At 40.0% G+C, this 26,798-nt stretch overlaps 2 protein-coding genes across 7 annotated transcripts in view; both read right to left on the reverse strand.

The window, feature by feature from the left end:
- Positions 1-7,286, reverse strand: part of LOC107603245 (calcium signal-modulating cyclophilin ligand-like) — a 15,376-nt gene extending 8,090 nt beyond the window's left edge. The window contains exons 1-3 of one of the 2 annotated variants that reach the window (XM_016295993.1): positions 7,078-7,286; positions 3,367-3,692; positions 3,228-3,293 (exon numbers count right to left, since the gene is read on the reverse strand). In XM_016295993.1, coding sequence (XP_016151479.1) covers positions 3,228-3,293; positions 3,367-3,692; positions 7,078-7,195 — 510 coding nt within the window. In that variant the 5' untranslated portion in view covers positions 7,196-7,286. Of the gene's footprint in view, positions 1-3,227; positions 3,294-3,366; positions 3,696-7,077 lie in introns of both variants that reach the window. The other variant, XM_016295992.1, reaches the window with a different exon arrangement.
- A 5,071-nt stretch (positions 7,287-12,357) lies between these two features.
- sec24a (SEC24 homolog A, COPII coat complex component) overlaps positions 12,358-26,798 on the reverse strand; it is a 33,676-nt gene continuing 19,235 nt past the window's right edge. For 4 of the 5 annotated variants that reach the window (XM_016295986.1, XM_016295985.1, XM_016295988.1 and 1 more), the window contains 9 exons: positions 25,768-25,926; positions 24,432-24,605; positions 24,250-24,360; positions 22,984-23,159; positions 22,380-22,514; positions 20,533-20,637; positions 16,281-16,373; positions 14,915-15,018; positions 12,358-13,350 (listed from right to left, as the gene is read on the reverse strand). In XM_016295986.1, coding sequence (XP_016151472.1) covers positions 13,236-13,350; positions 14,915-15,018; positions 16,281-16,373; positions 20,533-20,637; positions 22,380-22,514; positions 22,984-23,159; positions 24,250-24,360; positions 24,432-24,605; positions 25,768-25,926 — 1,172 coding nt within the window. In that variant the 3' untranslated portion in view covers positions 12,358-13,235. The remainder of the gene's footprint in view (positions 13,351-14,914; positions 15,019-16,280; positions 16,374-20,532; positions 20,638-22,379; positions 22,515-22,983; positions 23,160-24,249; positions 24,361-24,431; positions 24,606-25,767; positions 25,927-26,798) is intronic. The other variant, XR_001611109.1, reaches the window with a different exon arrangement.

Consider the following 26,798-nt stretch of genomic DNA (forward strand, 5'->3'; position numbering starts at 1 on the left):
TGTGTTCTCTGCTAATAACCCGACTGTGAATGATGCGAGCGGCGTTATGTTGTCAGTGAGAAGCTGCAGCCGTGGCGGGGATGGTTTTTGGTTTGCCGGCAGAAAAACAACAATGGGCTACGTGTTTCTTTTCCCCTCATTTTTCTTATTGACGGAAATCCGTCGTAGCGACGGAAAACTCTAATCCCTAACCCTAAGCACTTTCAAGGACCTATGTTTGTTTTCAAGTACTTTCCAGGCCTTGAATCCAAATGTCTGAAATGCAAGTACTTTCAAGAAGCGAGGGAACCCTGTTATAATGGCATTTTCAGTCATGTAATCAACTCATTATTTTTAAACAAATGCATAGACAGATAAATAATATATTTATTTAAATGTAATTTACTGGTAAAGTCAGGCATTATAAGGCAGTATTATTTTTGTATCATTGAGATATTGTTATAGTTTTTATTAATTAATAGTTTTAATTAGTTTTTGTTTCAGTTGTAGTGATTTTTAAGTACTTTAAGTTGAACTAAATAAAAATGAGAGATGTTTCCAAGGCAACTAGCCAAAATAAAGTCATTTTAACTTTTTTTTTTAACAATGCTTACTTTATTTCAAATAACAAAAATGTAGTTACTTTATTTTAAGGTGTGCTTGTTACAGTGTAATTATGCATTTATGTACTGAGTAATATTAATTAACTACATGTACTTACTATAGGGTTAGGGTTAGGATTTGGCTTAGGGTTACTTATGTACGTAATTATGCATAATTTATTGTTATTATAAATACATGTTACATGTAACATGAATTAGTTTTTGTTTCAGTTGTAGTGATTTTTAAGTACTTTAAGTTGAACTAAATAAAAATGAGAGATGTTTCCAAGGCAACTAGCCAAAATAAAGTCATTTTAACTTTTTTTTTTAACAATGCTTACTTTATTTCAAATAACAAAAATGTAGTTACTTTATTTTAAGGTGTGCTTGTTACAGTGTAATTATGCATTTATGTACTGAGTAATATTAATTAACTACATGTACTTACTATAGGGTTAGGATTTGGCTTAGGGTTACTTATGTACGTAATTATGCATAATTTATTGTTATTATAAATACATGTAACATGTAACAAGGACACCTGAAAATAAAGTGTTACCAAAAACATTTTTATTTGTAACTTACCCCAAACACATTATATTCAGTATAACATACAGTAGTTTAATAGCATCATTACCCTCTAGAAACTTTCACTTTGTCCCTCACACTTCACACTAAAATAAAATAGGCGTTGGATCGCTGGCGCAGCTGCATCTCTCTTGTGTAGTTCAGACACACACATCCCTGCTCACTTTACTGTAACATTAGCTGCAATACAGCAGCAGGATTTACAGAGATTTATTAGCTAATATTGCTTTGCTGAGATTCTGAGAATGTAAATGTGTGAAATCCTTGCGAGGCTGGTTAACTAGAAAGATGTTTTATCAAACTCACAGGCAGGTCTGGACGCATATTCATCTTACGATCAGTTCACCACGAAAAAACTGGACAAATATAGTACTGCACAATATCTGTGGAAAGTGTTTTACAGTTTCACTTACTTTATCAGTGAGAAAACAGAGACAAACCTTTGGGAAGTATTTGTGCAATCCCATGAAGCCCAGCTCCAGAGTGAGGAACGGTGCGAAGATGGACTGCGAAAACACAAGAGACGGAGTTAAGATGAGCAGAATTCCACGTAAATCAATATCACATTTGCAAACTCCTTGAATAATTATTAAAAGCTGTCACTCTCCTTATCGCGATCTGTGGGCGCACAGAAAATGAGAGCGCGTGACTCGAAAGCACGTGCAAATGATAAGTTCCGTCATCTGTCATCGTGTTATAAGCGAGGAACCTGCGGGAATGAGTACAATTATTATTAATAGCCACAATCCTGCGCCGAAATTCAAGTCCTGCTCTGTGTTCTCTGCTAATAACCCGACTGTGAATGATGCGAGCGGCGTTATGTTGTCAGTGAGAAGCTGCAGCCGTGGCGGGGATGGTTTTTGGTTTGCCGGCAGAAAAACAACAATGGGCTACGTGTTTCTTTTCCCCTCATTTTTCTTATTGACGGAAATCCGTCGTAGCGACGGAAAACTCTAATCCCTAACCCTAAGCACTTTCAAGGACCTATGTTTGTTTTCAAGTACTTTCCAGGCCTTGAATCCAAATGTCTGAAATGCAAGTACTTTCAAGAAGCGAGGGAACCCTGTTATAATGGCATTTTCAGTCATGTAATCAACTCATTATTTTTAAACAAATGCATAGACAGATAAATAATATATTTATTTAAATGTAATTTACTGGTAAAGTCAGGCATTATAAGGCAGTATTATTTTTGTATCATTGAGATATTGTTATAGTTTTTATTAATTAATAGTTTTAATTAGTTTTTGTTTCAGTTGTAGTGATTTTTAAGTACTTTAAGTTGAACTAAATAAAAATGAGAGATGTTTCCAAGGCAACTAGCCAAAATAAAGTCATTTTAACTTTTTTTTTTAACAATGCTTACTTTATTTCAAATAACAAAAATGTAGTTACTTTATTTTAAGGTGTGCTTGTTACAGTGTAATTATGCATTTATGTACTGAGTAATATTAATTAACTACATGTACTTACTATAGGGTTAGGATTTGGCTTAGGGTTACTTATGTACGTAATTATGCATAATTTATTGTTATTATAAATACATGTTACATGGAACATGTAACAAGGACACCTGAAAATAAAGTGTTACCAAAAACATTTTTATTTGTAACTTACCCCAAACACATTATATTCAGTATAACATACAGTAGTTTAATAGCATCATTACCCTCTAGAAACTTTCACTTTGTCCCTCACACTTCACACTAAAATAAAATAGGCGTTGGATCGCTGGCGCAGCTGCATCTCTCGTGTAGTTCAGACACACACATCCCTGCTCACTTTACTGTAACATTAGCTGCAATACAGCAGCAGGATTTACAGAGATTTATTAGCTAATATTGCTTTGCTGAGATTTTGAGAATGTAAATGTGTGAAATCCTTGCGAGGCTGGTTAACTAGAAAGATGTTTTATCAAACTCACAGGCAGGTCTGGACGCATATTCATCTTACGATCAGTTCACCACGAAAAAACTGGACAAATATAGTACTGCACAATATCTGTGGAAAGTGTTTTACAGTTTCACTTACTTTATCAGTGAGAAAACAGAGACAAACCTTTGGGAAGTATTTGTGCAATCCCATGAAGCCCAGCTCCAGAGTGAGGAACGGTGCGAAGATGGACTGCGAAAACACAAGAGACGGAGTTAAGATGAGCAGAATTCCACGCCTGCGTTTGCGTCTGTGCAGCACTCACCAGATACTGGCAGACGAAGATGCGCACGAAGACAGCCAGAGCGACGCTGCAGACGAGCCGGAAGACACAGAACGAGTCCAGCTCCTCCTCGCCGCCGCTGTCCTGAGCCGGCTTCTCAGCGGACAGCTGTCCTCGCAGCTTCATGGCGTCGTCGAAGCGGGACAGGTACTTCTGCAGACCCCTGCGAGGAGACGCCGAGCGCTCATCTGCCGCCGCTTCATCCGAGATGCTCCCCAGAGACTCCGACAGCAGCGGAGACAGCCTCTTCGAGGAGCAGGCCTCCATCCCGTCCAGATCCAGCTGCAGCCGCGGCTCCAGGACTCTGGCTGCTGGCAAACACACGAGTCTGTGAGCGAGCAACTTACAGGAATAGCTACATTTACATTTAATCATATAGCGGACGCTTTTAACCAAAGACACAAATGAGGACAATAGAAGCAATCAGAATCAACTAAAGAGCAATGATATACAAGTGCTATAACAAGTCTCAGTTAGCCTAATGCAGTACACGTGTGTGTATATATGTGTGTGTGTGTGAGACCCTGGACCACAAAAGCAGTCATAAGGGTCAATTGTTTTTAATTGAAATGTATACATCATCTGAAAGCTTAATAAATAGCTTTCCATTGATGTATGGTTTGTTAGGATAGGACAATATTTGGCTGAGATGCAACTATTTGAAAATCTGGAATCTGAGGGTGCAAAAAAATCTAAATATTGAGAAAATCATCTTTAAAGTTGTTCAAATGAAGTTCTTAGCAATGCATATTACTAATCAAACATTAAGTTGTGATATATTTACGGTAGGAAACTTACTAAATATCTTCATAGAACATGATCTTTACTTAATATCCTAATGATTTTTGGCATAAAAGAAAAATGGATAATTTTGACCCATACAAAGTATTGTTGGCTATTGCTACAAATATACCTGTGCTACTTATGACTGCTTTTGTGCTCCAGGGTCACACATACATTATATATATATATATATATAGGGTACAATGGGGTTAAAGGCGCCTTTGATATTATTTTCATCTAAACCACTAGATGGCACGGCGTAGCACCATACAAAGTATTGTTGGCTATTGCTACAAATATACCTGTGCTACTTATGACTGCTTTTGTGCCAGGGTCACACATACATTATATATATATATATATATAGGGTACAATGGGGTTAAAGGCGCCTTTGATATTATTTTCATCTAAACCACTAGATGGCACAAAAACGTGGCGTAGCACTTTCCAAAATGCACTTTTCCGCTTTTCAAGATGCAGGTGTATATTTGTCTGATCCTTGACGCGATCGCGCGCCGCAGTGCGAAGTTGATTTTGTGCTTACTTGATCTAATATTTGATGTTTTTTAAAACGTTGTAGATTTAAGTAGCAAATGAGAATCGCTCAAATTAATGCATATAGTTTGAGACAAAGGTCTTCTTTATGATTTTCAGTTTTGTTTAAGATAAAGCAACAGTTTTTAAATAACTAAAAAATATGTAAAAGTAAGGTATTTGGGGCTAAAGGCGCACAGTAATAACATGATAATTAAAAGATGGCTGACTTTTACATTTCTTGACATGGTTAGATTCAGATGGCAAATATCATATATAATGTTGAGTATCCATCTAAGAGATAATCACCATGTTTAGAATGAAACCATCATATTTAAAAACATGATATTAATCATATCATATAATAAAATATAATTTGTTGTTACTACTGTAAATCTATATTCAATTATTATTGGATCTCCTTCAATGCTTTCAGAATCTTTACTTATTAAAATTATTTTGTTTCTATATTTTAAAATATATTTTAATATTAACGACAGTATATTTATTGAACAAAAATTAATTCTTTTATTTTTCAAAATAAGCAGAAAATAGTACAAACTTTGTTAAAGTGATTGTTTTGAACAAGTATTAACTTAGACATTATTTAAAAAACATTATTTTAGCGGAAGTATTTGCATTTTACCCCATGTGTGGCCCCTCTTGCCACCGAACTACTTCAGTCTGTGTGCATTGAATTTATTTAATACACGAGTTTCACAATTTGAGTTGAATTACTGAAATAAATGAACTTTTCCACGACATTCTAATTTATTGAGATGCACCTGTATATAAACAAAACAAAATGAAAACAAGTAGAGAATAGGAATGCATGCGCAGCGCTGACCTCATACGTCATCCGCCCGGAACTGCTTCTGTGTACAACAGTGAGCGCAATCTAGATTAAAGTGATTATTACGTTTTGAATATGGATATTTTTCTTACAAAAACGCATCGGTTCGCTACAGAAGGCCTTTGTTCACTCCCCGGAGCCGTGTGAGACACTTGTTTTATGGATGGGCGCTTTTTATTTAACTTTTGGATTGAAGCAATGCAACACCTGCTGAGTGCCATTAAACAGCTTGAAAGATCAAAGATTTTTAATATAACTCCGACTGGATTCGTCTGAAAGAAGAAAGTCATACACACCTAGGATGCCTCGGGGGTGAGTAATTTATGGGCTAATTTTTGGGTGAACTAACGCTTTAATGTAAAAGTCTGTGAAAGTGATTTTGTGCCTCTTTGGGATGAACAATAAAGCGACGTTCACTTGCAGAACGCAAGCTTCTAGAGCCACATAAGTCTGAAGTAATTAATTTATTTTGCACTCAAAAGAAGTTATTTTGAAAAATGTTCCATTGACTTCCATAGCAGGAAAAGAAATACTATGGAAGTCAATGGGTACCATCAACTGTTTGATTACTAGCATTATTCAAAATATCTTGTGTGTTCAACATCATAAACTCATACAGGTTTGGAATGACATGAGGATGAGTAAATTATGCCAATGATCACCATTTTTGGGTGAACTATCCATCAGTGTCTCAGCAATGGATGCTCTGCAGTGAATGGGTGCCGTCAGAATGCTGATAAACACATCACAAGTAATCCACAAGTAATCCACAGCACTCCAGTCCATCAGTTAACATCTGGAGAAGACACAAGCTGAAACACATCCAGCATTAAGACGTTTTTAACTCAAATACATTGAGTCCATAATCCATAATAACTCTTCCTCCAGTGAAAAAGTGCATCTGCTGTTGTCTCTCACATCAAAATCCAGCCACATATGTGTTTAGAGCTGTTTAAACGCTGCTTGATCTGTGCAGATTTCTCTCCTGATTCACACCAGAACACTTTTTCTCTGGAGGAAGAGTTATTATGGATTATGGACTCAATGGTATTTGAGTTAAAAACGTCTTAATGCTGGATGTGTTTCAGCTTGTGTCTTCTCCAGATGTTAACTGATGGACTGGAGTGCTGTGGATTACTTGTGGATTATTGTGATGTTTTTATCAGCTGTTTGGACTCTCATTCTGACGGCACCCATTCACTGCAGAACATCCATTGCTGAGACACTGATGCAGTGCTACATTTCTCCAAAACTGATGAAGAAACACACATTTTACCCTGGGATAAAACAGTTTAGAACACTGTAATAGGTACACTAAGAAACATTACATTAGAATACAGATGCAGTATTTCTATGTGACGAATCTAATGTAAGTGAATGGGGATTGATCACGTGATTCTGGACCATCAGGTGTAGTCGGTTTTGGGGCCACTGTACATGATATGAATCATATGAGGGACGCTGTTTGTTCATGCGGCTGTGAATCTGAATCAGAGTCCGCTGCTTTCCTCCGAGAGACTCACCGCTGTCCGGCTCACTCTGGCTGAAGCCCACGATCTTCTTCATGCGCTGCTCGGAGTTCAGCAGTAGCTTCCTCCTGCGGACCTCCGCGCGTCTCTGCGCCGCGCTCTCTGCCTCCATTACTCCGATCACTGAAGAAGAATATCAGAATATCTGTCGGCAGCTGCGCTCTCTCTGTGTCAATCTGTTATTACTGATGGGGCGGAGCCTCACATAGTGTGTCCCCTATGGATGACGACACAGTTTCAAAATAAAAGTCCCGAGCACATCGTCGTGACGTTTGCAAAAGTGTGTGTGTGTGTGTGTGTGTGTGTGTGTGTGTGTGTGTGTGTGTGTGAGAGTGTGTGTGTGCGTGTGTGTGTGTGTGTGTGTCTGTGTGAGAGGGAGTGTGGGGGCAGTTTCTCTGTGAGAGTGTGTGTGTGTGTGTGTGTGTGTGTGTGCGTGTGTGTGTGTGTGTGTGTGTGTGTGTGTGTCTGTGAGAGTGTGTGTGTGCGTGTGTGTAGTGCTGGGCAGATAACTTAAAAATTGTAGTCCGTTACTGATTACAAATTACATGACAAAAATGGCAGTAGTTAGTAACGTAATCCATGAAGGAACTGCAGGGGGTTTGTGAGTTTAATGAAAAGCTAATAATTAAATCATAAAAATGTCAAATTAAAATCTTTTTAAAATGACAACAATCAAATAAAGATATGGAATGTTATATCTGTTTTCCTGCAAGTCATGTGATCGTGAATAATCATGTAACCAATAAAAAGTAACTGTAGTCTGTTTACAGGTATTTTTAAATGTAATATAATCGAATTACAAGTACTTACTTTTTGGAATCTAATTAAGATTGTAAAATGTAATCAGTTACTGCCCAGCACTATATATGTGCATATGCATATACAGTGCCTTGTGAAAGTATTCAAACCCCTTCATTTTTTTCACGTTTTGTTATGTTGCAGTCTTATGTTAAACTGAGGGGCGTAACATTTCTGTCTCACGCTTGAGGAATTTGGCCAATCACAACGCACTGGATAGCTGGCCAATCAGAGCACACCTCACTTTTCAGAACGATGAGCTTTGTAAAAATCGAGCGTTTCAGAAAGGCGGGGCATAGAGGAGAAACAATAATGTACAGTATGTGGAAAATAATGTGTTTTTTTTACTTTAAACTGCATAAACACATTTGATTACACCAAATACACAAAATAATGTTTTTTTAGCAACATCATATGACCCCTTTAAATTACTTTTTTCCACATCAATCTGCACTCCATGCACCATAATGGCAAAGCAAAAACAGAACTGTCACAACTTTTTAAATTTATAAAAAATAAAAAACTGAAATAAGTACATTAAATAAGTATTCAAACCCTTAACTCAGTATTTAGCTGAAGCACCTTTACAGCCTCAAGTCTTTTCAGGTATGATGCGGCAAGCTTTCTTCAGCCTCTTCACCTCTCAAGCTCTGTCAGGTTGGATGGGGGCAGATGCACATCTTCAGGTTTCTCCAGAAATATTTGATTGGGTTCAAGCTCAGGCTGTGTCTGGGCCACTCAAGGACATTCACAGAGTTGTCTATAAGCCACTCTTGCTGTGTGTTTAGGGTCACTGTCCTATTGGAAGGTGAACCTTCTGCCCAGTCTGAGGTTCTGAATGCTCTGGACTGGGTTTTCATTACAGCTATCTCAATATTTTGCTGCATTGAGCTTTTCTTCTTCTCTGACGAGTCTCTCAGTCCCTGCTGCTGAAATGCAGCTCAACAGCATGAGGCTGCTAGCAGCACACTTTACTTTTGGGATGGTACTCTGCAGGTGATGAGCTGGTTTCCTTCAAACGTGATGCTTGGAATTGAGGTTCATCAGACCAGAGAATCTCGTTTCTCACAGTTTGAGGGTCCTTTAGGTGCTGTTTTGCAAATTCAAGTGTGTTTTCATGTGTCTTCACTGAGCAGAGGATTGAGTTTGGCCACACCAGCATAAAGCCCAGATCAGTGGAGTGTTGCAGTGATGTTTGTCCTTCTGTAGGTTTCTCCCATCTGCATATATGATCATGGAGCTCAACTACAATGACCATCAGCTTCTTGGTCATCAGTCTAACCAAAGCCCTTCTCTGTCAGTTGCTCAGTTTGGCCAGCTTTAGGAAGAGTTCTGGTTGTTCCAAACGTCTTCCATTATGGATAATGAAGGCTTCATGCTTCTGTGAACCTTCAATGCAGCAGAATTTTTTTCTGAACTCTTCCACAGAAGTGTGGCTTGACGCAAACCTGTTTCTGAGTTCTACTGGCAGTAGTTTTTACTCTACAGGGCTTGGTCTTTGCTCTAATATGCATTTTCAGCTGTCAGACCTTTTATTAAGACATGTGTGCCTTTTCAAATCATAGCCATTCAACTGAATTTGCCACAGGTTAACTTCCCTCAAAGTGTGATAATATTTACAAGCAATATGAATGCTCCTGAGCTAAATTTCACCTGTCCCAGATAAGGGTATGAATATATGTTTTTTTTTTTTTTGAGAGAAAGATTTTTTTTTTTAATGCAAAATTGTGTGCATAAACACACATCTGTACTAAAGTTACATTTAAACTGGACTTTTTTTCTATTTGTATTCTGTAATTGGTTGATTCCAGACAGGGGCGGAGCTACACCCTATTAAGTAGGAGGAGCCACCAGCCCATCATTTACACAGTGACCGTTCTCTTTCAAGCATACGTTTCGCTGTCTCACTATCGGATTTATTCCTCAGAAGCCCAATTCCATTACAACATGATGTTGTGTCAGGGAGTGGTTCCCTCCTCTTGGTTTAAAAGGAGCCGACATTCAAAAACCTCTTCTCACTTCACACCAGAAGCCCACGAAACTCAGATACCACCAACTAGTCTTCACACTGGTTGACGGCTTGTCCTTTTGGTATTGTACTTATAAACACCTTGTTGGCCACCACGCCACTTTCGCCTGCACCCTCTATCAGCAGTCCAGCTCACTGCAAAGGGCACTCAGTAGCACAACAGTATCAGTAGTCTCGCTACTTACATAGACAACTGGGTAGTGACAGCTCAATCGGAGCACAAAGCAAGAGAACACACAGCAATGCTCCTAGAACATCTACAGCAGGGGTCACCAGACTCGGTCCTGGAGGGCCACTGTCCTGCAGAGTTTAGCTTCAACTTGCCTCAACACACCTGCCTGGAAGGCCCTGTCCCAAATCGCACCCTAAACCCTCGCGGTCTTCCTCTGAGTTTGCATTTTCATGACGTAATGGCGCTTTGACTGTCGGGTAGAAGTCTGCTGCGGAGCTCGCCCCGATGCGAGCTCAGCAAAAGTGCGCATAGCGGCCGCAAAGGAGGCGCTCGCGAGCACCTTTTTGAGTGCTAAAATGACGAATGGGACACCCTACGGTCTCGTGGACTTAACGGACACACGCACACAGCGGCCATTGTAAGTCTGCAAGACCGAAAGTGCACATGAAGTGTTCCATTTGGGACAGGGCCGAAGTTTCAAGTATACCTAGCAAGACTTTGATTAGCTAGTTCAGGTGTGTTTGATTAGGGTTGGAGCTAAACTCTGCAGGACACCGGCCCTCCAGGAACAAGTTTGGTAACCCCTGATCTACAGAGACTGGACTTAAAATTAAACACAGAAAAGACTGTGTTAGTTCCCAAGCAGTCAATAATATATCTGGGGTGGTCACTGGATTCGGTGACATTCAGAGTGACTATCAGGAAAGAGTGATAAAATGTACTCAATGCCTGGCCGAATTTCAGAGGGGAAACAGTCTCTTCGCACATGCCTCAGACTATTAGCTCTGATGGCCTCAGCTCTAATAGTCATTCCCTTAGGCAGACTATTTATGAGAAAGTTCCAATGTTGGGCAGCCTATTTGAGACTGGACCAGTCTGGCGGCAGTCTTGGCACTGTGTCATTGGCGGCGCCTGTCGTTTCTGGTGCAAGGGATACCATGGGCGTTGTCCGGGCCAGGAAAGTCATAATCGCTGTCCAGCTAGAGGGGCATTCACAAGGGCAGGACAGTGAACAGAAGATGGGTTCACCATCTGATCCAATGACACTTAAACTACCTGGAAATGCTGGCTGTTTTTCTAACATTGAAGCATTTTCTTCTTTTTCTGAACGGCTCTTGGTTCTGGTGCTTGTTACTTTTGAAACCAAACATTGCATTTATGCTCAAAGTGGTTATTTATATTATTCCTCGAGTTAAGAGCCTTTTACCCACCGCCCTTTGCTTCAGCAGAACAGCAAAGGCTGAATGCATTATGCCCAGAGCATGCTTTACGATTTGACACAGAACTAAAGGGTTGAGAGAGAATGATCAGCTGTTTGTGTTTTGGGCATGTATTGCACTTAACAGCGTTCATCCCACTGGATGGTGGAGGCAATTTCTCTAGGTCTTACGCCTCCACCCTGTATACATGCTCACTCAATGAGGGAAATGTCAATGTCGTGGGCTCTCTTTAAAGGGGTCAAGATACAGGATCTGTGAAGTGACTTTGAGACAAGCTATCTGGCAATACAGGAGTTAGGATATCCCATAGTGAGACACCGAAATGTATGCTTGAAAAATAACTTTGTGCATCTCCCTGACACGTCATATCTGTCAGCCAAATGGGGCTGGCGTAATGGAATCGGGCTTCTGAGGAATACACGGAAGGGGGTGTATTGCAACTGAACTCGACTGCTGGAGATTGCCCTGCATTTTCATGTTTATAGAACAGTACATTAGTCTTTGAGAACACTCTTGTGTTTCAAAGAAAAATAGCGGTTGAATAATTAACATTTTGTAAAATTTCAGACTGATTCTTCAACTGCCTGCACAAAGACTCACTGCTTCTGCCCCAATATGTAGGCTAAATTACATTCTGGCAACAAACGTAAGAAAGATCTTTTTGAAGTTGCATTCCAAACTCATCTGTTTGAATGGGCGGCTGTAGAGAGCAGCAGCAATAAATCCTGAAACCCAGTCTTTATTAACACTCATGCAAACACCCAACGCTTCAATAAAGCTGCTCTTTATCAAGTCATTATGGAGGGGAATAACATGTTTGCTGATGTTGTTGGTCTGGTCCGGTCTAGTTCAGCACTGAATGAGAGAACATGAGCGCATAAACGCCAAAGTAATTGTGGAAAAAGTGGAGATATTCAGCAGAGCTCACACGACATTTCCTCTTTAATGAATAATCATTAATTTATAAAGTTCACATGTACAAAATTGCAGAGAATTTACAAGTTATTTCTCAAAAACACAGTTGTCATGTGTGCTAAACCGCAGAGGAAACAAGGATTTTTTTAAATATAAAAAAATATCCCTCTGAATGTTGGATTTGATTATGCAAGAAACTTCTGCGAACAGAATCAAGACTGAAGATTGCTCAGATTATTGAGTTACTCCTCCCTTCATCAGTTCGCCATTCACAACCAGCCATTTAATATAAATCTCTATTAGTGGCAGAGAAATCTCTGTATTTATTCTGTATTTTGGATTATATTTCAAGCTTTAAGCACATAGCTTCCTACATGTCTCTGTAGCTGATCACTTCACCTAAAGCTTTCATAGATTTAGCCAGTTCTTAAAAATCTCTCTTCATGGAACAAATAATAATATTAAAGTCCCAAGTAGTTCGTTTTATCATCTCGCATTATCTGAATAATGTTTTTACTAAAATTAACAATCTTTTGAATATAATATAGGCTTATAATGTGTAAAGATCACAGGGTCGAGTGTCTGAATTTGCCCGTGTTAAACGTCACATCCTTACAAAGCACTTCTTCTCAGAGAACATTTGCTTGAGTCCCACTTAAGGCAGATATTGAATTCAACTGCATTGCCTTCCTCATCAATTAAAACAATGACTGACGAATACAGACAAACCTGAAGATCGAACAGATAAACCTGTGACAATAACCACACTAATTATAAAGCGCTAACTCTGAATAGCACTTATTATAAAGGTCGTAAGAAATTCATAAGAAACCATTTTCCTACATTTTAGTTTTTTAGTAAAAGGCGATAAATCAGAAAGGATCTGCGCTCATGTGACGTCACCCGTGTGTCTGCGCTACAGACTCGAGCATCACTCCTCACAAACAGCTGTAGTGTGACACAGACGGGACTTTATTGACAGCAGGTCTGCGTCTGGCTCCAGCCGGGCATTGTGGGATCACTTGGAGATCTGCTGCTGCAGGTGCAGGAGGAACTCGTAGTAGGAGAGAGCGGATTCACTGAGATCCTCGATCATGTTCTGCATGAACTCAGCCTTGAGCGGAGACTCGTCTCTGAAATCAAAAGAGGAGCGTTAGACTCTCTTCAGTCATTCAGACAGAAAAACAGCTCTGGATCATCAGCAAAACTCGGTCATATAGTTATCCAATTAATTAGAATTTTTCTCAAAACCTTCCATTAAAAGAAATCATGTAAGGTATAGGGGTGTGTGATATTTATAGTCAAGGACAATATCATTAAATCATTATGTGAGTTGACCGAGTATACTCACAATATACATATTTGTGCATCTCAGAACAACACAGCGGTGTTTCGATCTGGAGTGAATCAGTTTTTGAATTAATATCTTGAGACAATGTTTCAGTGACTCATTCATAAAGACTAGGGCTGCCCTCGACTAAAGATTTGTCTGGTCGACTAGTCGTTAATTTTAAGCATTAATCGACTAATCGCACATTTATTAATAAATCATTTAAATCATAATAATGAGCCTTTAATTGCCTACAGTACATAGCATGATGAGCACTCAAACGCACCGGCAGAAGTAATGATTATGAATGTGTCAGGGAAAAACAGTAAGGAGGCTGCATTAACATTTTAATAATTAATTGATAAACTGGTGCTTTCTTTGTTCTTGGTTTAAGAGATGAAGCCGGCGACACTGACTCGTCATCTCCGCAGTAGTGATGCGCCTGTATGCTTGTTTCATACGGATTACATAATCTGAGAATATTTGTTTTTCCATTTGAATTGGTTTATTTGAAAGAACACTTTTAACTCTCTATAGATATTTATATTATTTTGTCTCTAAGGCAAGCAAGCATACACAGAGTTTGGGAGTTTCGCGCTCAAGTTCACAGAGACCGAGACGGCAGAAAACACATCCTGTTTGCTTTCATTATTTTACAAAAGCACAACGTTTAGTGTTTATTGTGAGTGCACACAAATAAACGTAGTCTTTACAGATCTGAAAGATGTATTACTCTTATCTGTAGGAGCACAAATGAGGGAGTATTTTAAGAGCACGTGAGCGCACCGGCGCCTCCATCTGTCCTGCAGTGATCTACTGTTCAGCTTCTCACTCCACACAGACGCTTGAACAGGGCACATTTCTCTGGGTTAACATTAGATTGAGCGGTCATGTGAAGTTGCTAATACTTACATATTTCAGACAAGTCATATTTGAGGTCAATGTATGATAGGCAAGTGTTTGGATGTCCTGCCTGAGTACTGTACTAGCCTACCACATAGACTAGCCGTTAACAATGTGTCACTTTGCCAATGTGGATTTTTTTTTTCTGCGACTAATAAAATTCTGGTCAACTAACGGTTAGTCGACTATTAGGGGTCAGCCTTAATAAAGACAGTCACATGCTTTGTTTCTAAATGAATCAGCTGCTTTGAATGAATCACTAACAGAATCATGAAATGAATCACTCATTACGACAGGGATCTGCCGCCACCTTCTGGCGGTTTGAGTGCCATATTTCTCCATGACAGATATTTAGCATTTGATATTGACATTAACAGGTGAACGAGATCAGACTGACAGGGATTCATCTCTGCTCGCTGTCTGGAGGAGAACATGCACTGTGTTCATTATCTCTCTGTTCTGACCTGATGACGTGCAGGATGGCGTGGAACGGCCGGCGTTCTCTCAGCCAGTCGACGAATGCTCGCAGTTGTGAAGATTGGGCCGTGTCCAGCTCTGGAAGCTGGATCTGAGAAGAGAAACCACACGTTACACTCCAGATCTCAGCCGATTCAACTGTTCGTTTAAACCTGCTTAACCAATCACTCTGTATTATTGCTAATATCTACATACTGCTGTTGATGCGGTCAGCACCCGGGTTCCTACACGTTTCCCATTTCAAAATCCATACTTTTCCAGACTCAAATTTCCAAACTCTCAGTAGATCTTCAAACCATATTTAACATAAAAGGAGCATTATTTTAAGATTTATATTTGGTATATAGTATGGTCATCTGTAAATATTTTTATTTTTTCAGGGGTTTATTCATTGATTTTCTCGAAGTGACAACATACAAAGCTCCTTAAAAAAAACACAGACTTTTGCTAGACATTTTATTATGGAGAAAATGAGAGCATGGATGCACATGAATTAATAGAGATCTATTTGCTCAGAAACTGGCTTTCCTTAGGGTAGTTCCTCTAATATCAAGGCCTAATGTCTACTTTAACACACAGTGGAGAAACCATGACACAAAATGGGTTGATGGCATAATACGGCTTTGTGCGTTGTATAAAATAGACTGGTACTGTAAAAAAAAAAAAAGTGTTCAAAATGTGTCTCTCTTTAGGGCAGTACGTCTTATTTCAAAGCCTTAAGTCTACTTTAACTCATACTGTGTGGTGGCCAAGAAACCACACCGTGAAATGGGCTGATGGCGCAATAGGTGACTCCGTCAGCTTCATCCTATTTGCTCAGTTTAATGGTTTCACACACAGAGATTTTTGCACAAATCCCTTTAGAGACTTTGTAATATGGTGCTAAGAACCTGCATTTTCGCATAATGAAAAAGTGCACCTTGAATTCATTCAGTCATTAAAGAATCATTAAACAGCTGCTATGAAAACACACTTGTATGATACATTTATTTTCATAAAATTCTAAATTTTCTATTATAGAAAACTAAATAGGGGGGGAAAAAATCTGGAAATGCAAATATTTTTTTTCAAATTATTTTTTTTCACGAGACTCGAACCCGCAACCTTTGGGTTACGAGTCCAACTCTCTAACCATTAGGCCACGACTTCCCCAAATATTTTAATGAGGTTTAATGAAATAATTTCTAATGAGGTCCAGCAGTGATGAACAGCAGCATTTGCAATCATTCGTAAGTGATAGAGATATATGCAAAAATATTCAAAAACACTTCTTGGACAAAGTGATTTGTTAGTAGAAAAGCGGCATTGTTTTGTAAGGTAAGTGAATAATGCAGTGTTTGTGATTGAGTTTACCATGTTGAGAGGAACGTCAGCGTAACTGTCCGCTCCCAGCACTTGTGTGAGGAACACCGGGCTGCAGTTTCTTCCCACCCACAGATACATGACCTGAGAAGAAGCGGTCACACAACAACACATAGTTCATGTCCATGTAATTATGATGCTTGTGAAAAGCTGCATAAGTGCTGTACACATTATCCTTAAATGTTCATCTTGTTAGAACTTGTTTTTTTGTCCAGGCTCAAAGCTTGTTTTATTCGCAGAAGCTTCATCGGTGAGTCAGTAAGATGTATAGCTCATCAGCTGTTCTCATGTCCTGATCATAACAGACTCATTCTGTAAGGAATAAGTGACGACGGTCACGCTGTGAAGCGGAGTTACAGTTACACCTCGGGTGTGCATTATTTTCTAATAATTCAACGGACCGAAGTCAATTATTCTGCTTATACTACAGTTACCACACATCAAGACATCGATCAGATTATATATTTCAAGGCATTTGTCTGGTTTTCATTCTTAAAACACTATTGTGAGTAGGATTAATTTATTACACATCTCATCCAATGCCTCTGTTGCTAATTCCACAACGTCACTTTAGACCTAGTAACGGAGGCTTGAGCCGTGGATAGCAGACTAATGCAGCTAATAACTAAGTTATTAGAGAGAGAGAGATGATGTATCTCTCTGAGCCTGTGTCTCTCTCAACAGTGTTTGACAGCAATGTCTCTAGTAATAGTGAAACTAAGTTAATTTTCTGCAAGAACAGCGCCGTTGTTACTTCGCATGTGAGAAGTTAACAACATTAGCGCATATGTTTGCGTGTGTGCAAACTGTGTGTGCGTCTGTGAGGGAGAGAGCGAATAAGTGCTTTCCGTATGTAATAAAACTTAATGGAACACATGGAAATGATCTGTCGTTTTTATTCTATATGTGTGTGTGTGTGTGTGTGTGTGTGTGTGTGTGTGAGTGAGTGAGTGAGTGAGAGAGAGTGAGAGAGAGAGAGAGAGAGAGTGTGTGTGTGTGAGTGAGAGTGTGTGTGTGTGTGTCTGCGTGAGAGTGTGCGTGTGTGTGCGTGAGAGTGTGTGCGCGTGTGAGTGTGCGCGCGTGTGTGTGTGCGCGTGCGTGTGTGAGTGCGCATGTGTGCGAGTGCGCGTGTGAGTGAGAGTAAATGTGTGCATGTGAGTGAGTGTGTGAGTGAGTGTGTGTGCGTGAGTGTGCGTGTGTGTGTGTGTGAGTGCGCGTGTGTGTGAGTGCGCGTGTGTGTGAGTGCGCGTGTGTGTGAGTGCGCGTGTGTGTGAGTGCGCGTGTGTGTGAGTGCGCGTGTGTGTGAGTGCGCGTGTGTGTGAGTGCGCGTGTGTGTGAGTGCGCGTGTGTGTGAGTGCGCGTGTGTGTGAGTGCGCGTGTGTGTGAGTGCGCGTGTGTGTGAGTGCGCGTGTGTGTGAGTGCGCGTGTGTGTGAGTGCGCGTGTGTGTGAGTGCGCGTGTGTGTGAGTGCGCGTGTGTGTGTGTGTGAGTGCGCGTGTCGCTGAGAGTAAATGTGTGCATGTGAGTGAGTGTGTGAGTGAGAGAATGTGTGTGTGTGTGTGTGTATGTGTGCGCGCGTGTGAGTGAGAGTGAGTGTGTGTGTGAGTGAGTGTGTGTGCGTGAGAGTGAGTGTGTGTGTGAGTGTGTGTGTGTGAGTGAGAGTGTGTGTGTGTGTGTGTGCTCGTTTTTGTGACAAATGAGGACAAAGTATAAATGTGTATAATGACAAAGGTATGACGGGTATTACAAGGAGAAGGTGACTTTTCAGGACATTACCCCATGTCCCCACTTTTCAAAACGCTTATAAATCACACAGAATGGAGTGTATTGAAAATCTGAAATAGCACAAAGTCTCCTGTGAGGGGTAGGGTTGGTGTAGGGTTGGTGTAGGGCAATAGAATATACGGTCTATCACTTAGTATTGCCAAAAGACCCGGTACTTCGGTACCAAGTCGGTACTAAAAAAATGAAAACGTTACGGAACCAGGTTTTTTTAAGTACCGGTGGTACCGAGTACCCGGTCAACCCGGTTCTTGATGTGCTACTCGAAAGGTGCGCAGATGCACTCTCTTCATAAAAGCACTGAGACGTGGCGAATATTTTATATATATTATACCATTTGTTACCAAACAAATGGTATAATTATCAACTAAATTAATCTTTGGAATGCAGAGGAAACACAGAAGCTGCATCTGAAGTGGCATTTAGATGTCACACTGTTCAGAGGCGCAAAACAGTGCTGTGGCTTTGTTTGGAGTTATTTTTGTTGTCGAAATAGAGCAAAAACAGGCAATATGGTGTCTAAAACTTAAGTCTCTTAATTAACTTTTTGTTTATTGAACTGTATATTAATATCACAATTTTAATATCACATTTGAAATCATGTTGATTTTTGAAGAAAATAAATTACATTGATATATAAATGATATTTATATAAACTATATTAACTGATATAAATGTATACATTTTCTGCTCCCATATCTTGAATTTTGTAATCATTTGAAATGTATTTTAATAAACTGAATCATACAGTGAAAGAAAGCACTGTAAATGCGCACACGCACTAGTCTAACCTACTACACTTCATCACGCACAGTCTAAAGGTCTAACGAAATCCAGTTTTAAACATCTTTTACGGTACCCATTTTATGGCCCTTATATGACCTATTTGAGCCAATGCAGATGAATGAAGTTATCTCAGGACGAGACCTCCCTGATTGTAAAGCAAAACGTGATTGGCTATAGCGAGATTGTGCTACGATTGGTCAGCGAATGTGGCTGTTATCTGATTGGCTTGAGTAGACGGTGGGTGGAGTCCACATATTTGTGGATTGTCAGCACGTCTTGACGGAAGAAATGTTTCACAATTCGCAAATGTACAGGATGCGATTCACAAATAAATGCCAGGCAAAGTTGTGGTTGTGACAAATATATATTTGTGAATATGTTTTTTATTTGCAAATCTCATTTTATTTATTTGTGAATTTAATTCATGTTTGTGAAACTTTAAGATTTATTAGTGGATCTCACTATTTATTTGTCAATATGTTTAATTTTTGTTAATCTCTTGAGAGTGTGTGTGTGTGTGTGTGTGAGTGAGTGAGAGAGTGTGTGCGTGTGAGTGTGTGAGTGAGTGTGTGTGTGTTTGAGTGAGAGAGAGAGTGTGTGTTTGAGTGAGAGAGAGAGTGTGAGTGAGAGAGAGAGTGTGTGTGAGAGAGTGTGTGTGTGTGCGTGAGAGAGAGTGTGTGTGCGTGAGAGTGTGTGTGCGTGAGAGTGTGTGTGCGTGAGAGTTTGCGTGTGTGTGTGTGAGAGAGTATGTGCGTGTGAGTACAGTATAAAAACCATTACGCCTATGGAGAGTCCCCACTTTTCACAAAAACAAACCTGTGTGAGAGTGTGTGTGGAGTGAGAGTGAGAGTGTGTGAGTGAGTGAGTGAGTGTGTGTGTGTGTGTGTGTGTGTGAGTGAGAGAGAGAGTGTGTGTGTGTGCGTGCGAGTGTGTGCGCGTGTGTGTGTGTGAGTGAGAGTGTGCGTGTGAGTGAGAGCGTGCGTGCGTGTGCGTGCGAACGAGCGAGCGAGCGAGTATGTGCGTGTGAGTATGCGCGTGTGTGTGTGTGTGTGAGAGAGTTTGTGCATGTGAGTATGGTCATGTGTGTGTTTGCGGAACGATTATGTTATAATACGTCGTGTAAACGTCCAGTTTTGTGTGAGTGGAGGAAATCCGCTTGGGAGTGGAGAGATTCGTCCTTGCGCACATGGACGCAAAAGAGGGTGGCCGGGGGTTGTGTTTGCGGAACGATGTATGTTATAATACATAATTTACACTCACTAAACAAAGAGTGACAGAGACGGTGACAGAGCAGAGCCAATTCCTAGAAGAACAATATTTAAAAGCACACGTCCAGTTTTGTGTGAGTGAAGGAAATCCGCTTGGGAGTGGAGAGATTCGTCCTTGCGCACATGGATCGCATAACATTATGCGCTCTCGACATTATCATTAAGATCACACTATAGAAACCGCCTAAAATTAAGTATAAAGAAGAGAAGAAAGCGGCCATAGGCAGCTGCCTACACATGCCAGGATCCACCACTGCCAGATGTAGTTAATAATTTACTAAAAACAAGCCTATCGCAAGACATCTGGTAGTGGGGGCACCTGGGGGGGCCGGTGCCACACCTGGCCACTCCCTTGTGTGTGCGTGAGTGCGTTAGTGAGAGTGTGTGAGTGAGAGTGCGTGTACTCACGGTGCCGCAGTCCATGAGGAACGCAGCATCTCTGCTCAGCTTCTCCACAGACAGCTGAAGAGCTCTGGGCTGAGGAATCATGCGATCGTTGATGTTCAGAGCCCCCTGATAGCAAGAGACAAACCCCACATCAGTTTCAAACTAAAGCATCGGTACATATGCTCACACAAAACCTCCGTTGCATCGTACGTCTTGAGAAGTGAAAAGCTGTCCTTAAACAGTCACTAAACAGTCCATAATCCATAATAACGCTTCCTCCAGTGAACAAGTGCATCTGCTGTTGTCTCTCGCATCAGAATCCAGCCACAGATGTGTTCAGAGCTGTTTAAACGCTGCTTGGTCTGTGCAGATTTCTCTCCTGATTCACTCCAGAACACTTTTTCCACTGGAGGAAGAGTTATGGATTATGGCCTTTTAGTTCAAAACCTCTTAATGATGGATTTGTTTAGTTTGGTAACCCAAGGGTTTAATTTCCATTGAAATTACAAAAAAAAAAAAAATAATTATTTTTGTATGCCTTCATTTGATTACTAGAAAAAAAAAAAAAGTATTTTATAGGGCACTAAAAATTGTTACTTTTGTTAAGCTTTTAATAAATTGCTGTTAAACTCTATAAGCTTCATGATTTCAAGACATGCTTTTTGATTAATAAACTTTAATTTAACCATTAAAATAGAGTCTAAAAAATAAAAACGGAAAAAAAGGAATCCAGAAAAATGTATGGAAAAAAAAATATTTTGAAAAAATCAAATCAAATGGAATTTGGTGGGAGATAAATAAATAAACGGATTTCAATGGGCCCTATATAATTTTCTAAGAGAACTTAAACCAGCACAATTTAATGCTGTAAAGACACTGGACTCATATGGTTGGATCTATATTTGATATTAAGAACATGTATGTAGGGTTGGGTATCGTTTGAATTTGATCAATTCCGATTCTGCTTATTTATTCCGATTCTTATCAATTCCTAGTTTCGATACCAATAAGATAAAAAACAATCCCATATAAAAAAAAAAAGTCAAACACTTAGATGTCAAACATTTATTCTGTGTCTTTAAAAATCATTCTGTTGCAGCTGAATAACATAAGCAAAAATCAATGCTTTTTACAAAAATACCACAGCAAAAACAGACATAAATATAAATATTAAAATAAATAAATAAATAAAAATTAATATAAATTTCAAATATTAAAGTGTTAAAGACAAGTTAACAGTCAGCAATAAAATAGGAACAAACAAATCAATTAGCAATAGCATAAATTAAATACAATTGAACTATATTTCAGGTACAGAAACAAATGAAAAGTTTAAAAACACTGCATTGTTTTCTTTTCATAAATAAAATATAGATTATTAAAGTTATTAAAGATACTCAGTCAAGATCAGTGAATGATTTTCTTTTGTTCTTTGATTAATGACAGGCAGCGCGTTTATTAGACTTCTGTCTCTTTAACACCGAAAGCACGCAGATCTAAAAATACTGTACACAAGCATTTTCTTTCTCATGTTTACGTTCACTTTAGACAAAAACGGCTGTGTTTATGATGATATACTGACGTAGTTTTCTGCAGTGAAATACACAGAACGGTTAGAGAACAGACACAGATTGAGACCGATGTTCTCTGTGCTCGCACTTCAGCAAACAAGGCACAAGTTCTCTCTGTTCCTGCACTTAAATCGTTTTAAATCACATTAAAATGCGAACGGAAATGCCTGCGTCTCATCGAACACCCGGTTCTTGGGAATTTGGAATCGGTTCTGAAACTGAACGGGTTTTCGTAACCCAGCCCTACATGTTTGTAAGGTGTTATTGAGCATCATGTATCTGTGATGAAAGCCTGACCTCGTCTGTGAGCTGGTCGACGCGGTACAGGTCCGGATGCACCATCATCAGGAGGAAGGCCAGCGGCTGCTGCTTGAGCTGAAACATGGCAAACACACGCTCGTCCAGTCGGCCGCCGCTCGTCCGGAAGGCTTTCTGAGGAGGAGGAAGCACAGATACACAGAAACAGACAGAATAACAACAAAGATGAATAAAAGAACACAATGATGGGCAATCAGCGAGTGTGTGAGCGTGTGGTGAGGAGTGTGCGTGGTGAGGAGTGTGCGTGAGTGTGCGCGAGTGGTGAGGAGTGTGCGTGAGTGGTGAGGAGTGTGCGTGTGTGTGAGCATGTGGTGAGGTGTGTGCGTGTGGTGAGGAGTGTGCGTGCGTGTGGTGAGGAGTGTGTGTGCGCGCGAGTGGTGAGGAGTGTGTGTGTGCGCGCGAGTGGTGAGGAGTGTGCGTGAGTGGTGAGGAGTGTGCGTGTGTGTGAGCGTGTGGTGAGGAGTGTGCGTGTGTGTGAGCGTGTGTTGAGGAGTGTGCGTGTGTGTGAGCGTGTGGTGAGGAGTGTGCGTGTGTGTGAGCGTGTGTTGAGGAGTGTGCGTGTGTGTGTGAGTGTGTGACGTACGTGTTTGAGCAGGGCCAGGATGTAGAGCGGGAGCAGGCGCAGGCAGGCGGGGGTCAGCAGGCCAGGCTGAGGGACGGTCAGCACTGAGGAGCGGTAGGACGCCAGCGTGTCGATCGCAGCGTTGATCAGAGCGTCACGAGCGTCACTCAGACTCGCCGTCACACAGCGATCCACGGCTGAACCACAAACACACATCAGAACAAACACACATCAAACACTCAGTTACAACGCTTCATATCAGAATGTAGAAACCTCTGCTACTCCTGAGATCTGGAACATGAGCGCCGAGTCTGCGGCTTCACATTACGAAACACTCGACTCTATAGAAGAAGCCAAACTGATATTATAAAACAGTTCAGAGTGGATAAGCATCAATCAATATCTGATATTCATCTGAGTTCAATTCTATATGAATGCCTTCTATATTTCTCTGGCATTCTGCAGAAGAAACTCAAGAGGACAGAATGATCCGTATTCATAAATCTTTATAAAAATCTTTACTCTATTCTTTTCTCCTTTTTATTTTCTGTTGTATTCGCATAATGTTTATTGAGTTTATTATATTATTTATGTTCCATTTCCCATTTTATCGAGACTATGTTTATTAATAGGTTATTATGTTATATTTGATTTCCACTTTTAACCCAATGTTTATTATATTATTTATATTTTATTATAATAAAATAGTTTATTCAATTTTACATATTTTATTATTTTAAATTTTATGTTCTGTATTTTATAATCTACTTTTCATTTTATTCTTGTTACAGCTAATTTATTATATTTTATACTCCATTTTATTCACATCGTATTTCTTGGAAGTTAATTATATTATACATTTGTTCTATTTTATTTACATGTTTATTAATAGTTTACTAGATTTATTCTATTTTATTCACATATTTCTTGAATTTATTGTATTATAATTGATATTTTACTTTCCATTTTATTTGTTTATTGCTAGTTTATTAAATTCAATTTTTTCATATCATATTTCTGGATAGTTCATTATATTTTATAATATATTTATAATTTACTTTATTTTATTCACAATTGCTAGTTTATTACATTATACTGTATTTTTTCATATCATATTTCTTGATAGTTTATTATATATTATTGATAATCTATCTGTGTGTGCCCTTAATTCGTTATTGGTTCTGTATGAGGTTGCGTCGTGCGAGGAGGAAGGTTTTTGGGCCTTTAAGTGTGTCCTCCTGAAGGTCTGTTAGCAGAAATCATCACAGCGCAGAGCTGCAGCCGTACCCATGCTGGCCAGAAGAGCCGTGATGGCCTGGACATCGGCTCCAGCGAAGATGTCCGACAGAGAAGTGACCACGGGCAAACACAGCGTGTGCACACGGATCCGCCGCTCTCCTGCAACAGCACAGAGGAGCACCGTGAGCGTCACATGACGGCGGTCAGCTGACCTGAGGAGCAGCGCGCACCTTTGCTGGAGGTGTAGAGCAGCGCGGCCTGGAAGGACACAGTCTGCAGGTCCAGCAGGTTCTCCTCGATGCTCATCTGCACGCCGAAGCCGGCGTCGGGGTTCACATTGGCCAGAGACAGCAGATCTGTGGAGCGCACGAAGAAGTTCCCGTGGAAGGTGTGTATGGACAGACCTGCGGAGCACAGCACACACATCACACTCCACCAGACTCTAGCAGCGACCGTCATTCTGACACACAGGGTCGTAAACACTACGTCATAATCCATCATTTTAATTTTCATATTTTATTTATAACACATTTAACTGCTTGTAGTTTTGTTCACATTTTCACTTTTAATAATGAGCCTACAGGACGAGCATATATGCTTATGCATTTGTTTTATTTATGATGAGAACAGATAAACAGAGACTGCGTCACTTTTCATGTTCAACACACACCGCAGTGACAGCGGAGGCCACTAAAAACAACTAAACATGCTAGGGCTGGAAAAAAAAAAAAAAAAAGATTTCTCGATTTTAATAGATTTCACTACGTCATAATCCATCATTTTAATTTTCATATTTTATTTATAACACATTTAACTGCTTGTAGTTTTGTTCACATTTTCACTTTTAATAATGAGCCTACAGGACGAGCATATATGCTTATGCATTTGTTTTATTTATGATGAGAACAGATAAACAGAGACTGCGTCACTTTTCATGTTCAACACACACCGCAGTGACAGCGGAGGCCACTAAAAACAACTAAACATGCTAGGGCTGGAAAAAAAAAAAAAAAAAAGATTTCTCGATTTTAATAGATTTTCATTTTTATGAACCAATGTTGATTCTTAAATCCCAATCGATGCTGTTTTCAGTTGATGAATGAACCGTACATATAGTGCACCTCCCATCCGATAAATCACGATAGGCTAAGCTCTGTGCTTTATTACTTTTGATATGAAAAAGTCTCAGATTTCAAATTTGGTCCATTTTATTAAGAAATTCAAGCAATAAATACTGTGGCGTGATAGATCGCTGTGGCGCCTCAGATCCAGCGCAGCGGCAGTGAACTGATCATATCTTTCGCTTCACTAGTGGCTACTCGACTGAGCGTAATCAAACGTATAGCAAAAGACTGGTGACCGTTTTATGTTTGTTCTGGCACTGATGATCCTGTGCCCTGCTGCCATCAACTGGACAGGGCTGGGAACTACAGTTATAAATTACAATAGATCTCCCTCAATGTAATCTGTCAGTGATGAACAGCCTTCAGATTCTTTCATTACTGCTAAAAGAAATTCCGTAAATGATGGAAAATTTTGGGTTAACGCGATCTGCATTCAACACACCTTTAGTGCAGCGGATCCTCATGACGGCCTCGAAGCCGATCTTGCGCGTCAGGTATCTCTTGAGATCCTTCTGGAGACGCTCCGTCTGAGGCGGGCTGCGCTGCTTGTGGTATGAAGGGTAGAAATAGACGCTTCCAGCCGAGTATCTGGATATACAGCCTTCAGGAGGAGATGAAGGATCGATCATTAAGAGTTTCCACAGACACAAACCACACTGAGGCATTAATGCTCATCTGTGCTGATCCCTATATTACACACACATCTACAGGAGAGAGATGAAGCGCACTGCAGACGGCCCTCATCCGTCACTCACACAGACTGCGTCGTGAATTCACATCTGATTGTTGGTAATTGATATTGATAATGAGACAGCCGGTCTTACTCTTGTGAATTTGCATGAATCACATTAATAAATGACATGCACTGATTCCTACAGTCTGATGACATGATTTAACTATAAAGCTACTGAATCATATTTGAAATGATCATTTAGAGCCTTAGAAATTCACAACATGATCAGACTCTGCTGTTAAACAAACTCTTCTGTCGTCTGATTGATCGTTTAGAGTGTTTTATCCAGTCAAAGCTCTTTTAGTGTAACTGTACAAACGTCCAGCTTCAGCTGGAGCTTCTCGTGTCAAATCTAGACTGATTTTGATCAAGTAAGCATCAGAATAACGTCAGTAATATCTCCAGATGAACACTTACTGGACTGAAGCAGCTCAGCTTTACTTGATTCTCCATCAATCATGTTTTAGAGTCTCAAATCTGATCCTCAGGATCTTTTGAGGAGCGTTTGTTTCCAGAAGCTTTACTTTCACTGTTCCTCAGCGGAGGAATGATCTTCACAAGCCTCCAGAACATCTCACATCTTCTGAGGAGCCTTTATTTCTTCAGCTCTCAATCACTGCATTATATGTTTGGAGCATTTCAGTCTCATCTCACTGAGACAGATTATTGGAGATGTAGAGCGACGACTGATATTTAGATCATTTTATGTCAGTATCTGCTGCACTGTTAGAAAGATCTCA

This window comes from Sinocyclocheilus grahami, unplaced genomic scaffold (genome assembly GCF_001515645.1).
Source record: "Sinocyclocheilus grahami isolate Dianchi unplaced genomic scaffold, SAMN03320097.WGS_v1.1 scaffold343.1, whole genome shotgun sequence".
Classification (NCBI taxonomy): Eukaryota; Metazoa; Chordata; class Actinopteri; order Cypriniformes; family Cyprinidae; genus Sinocyclocheilus; species Sinocyclocheilus grahami.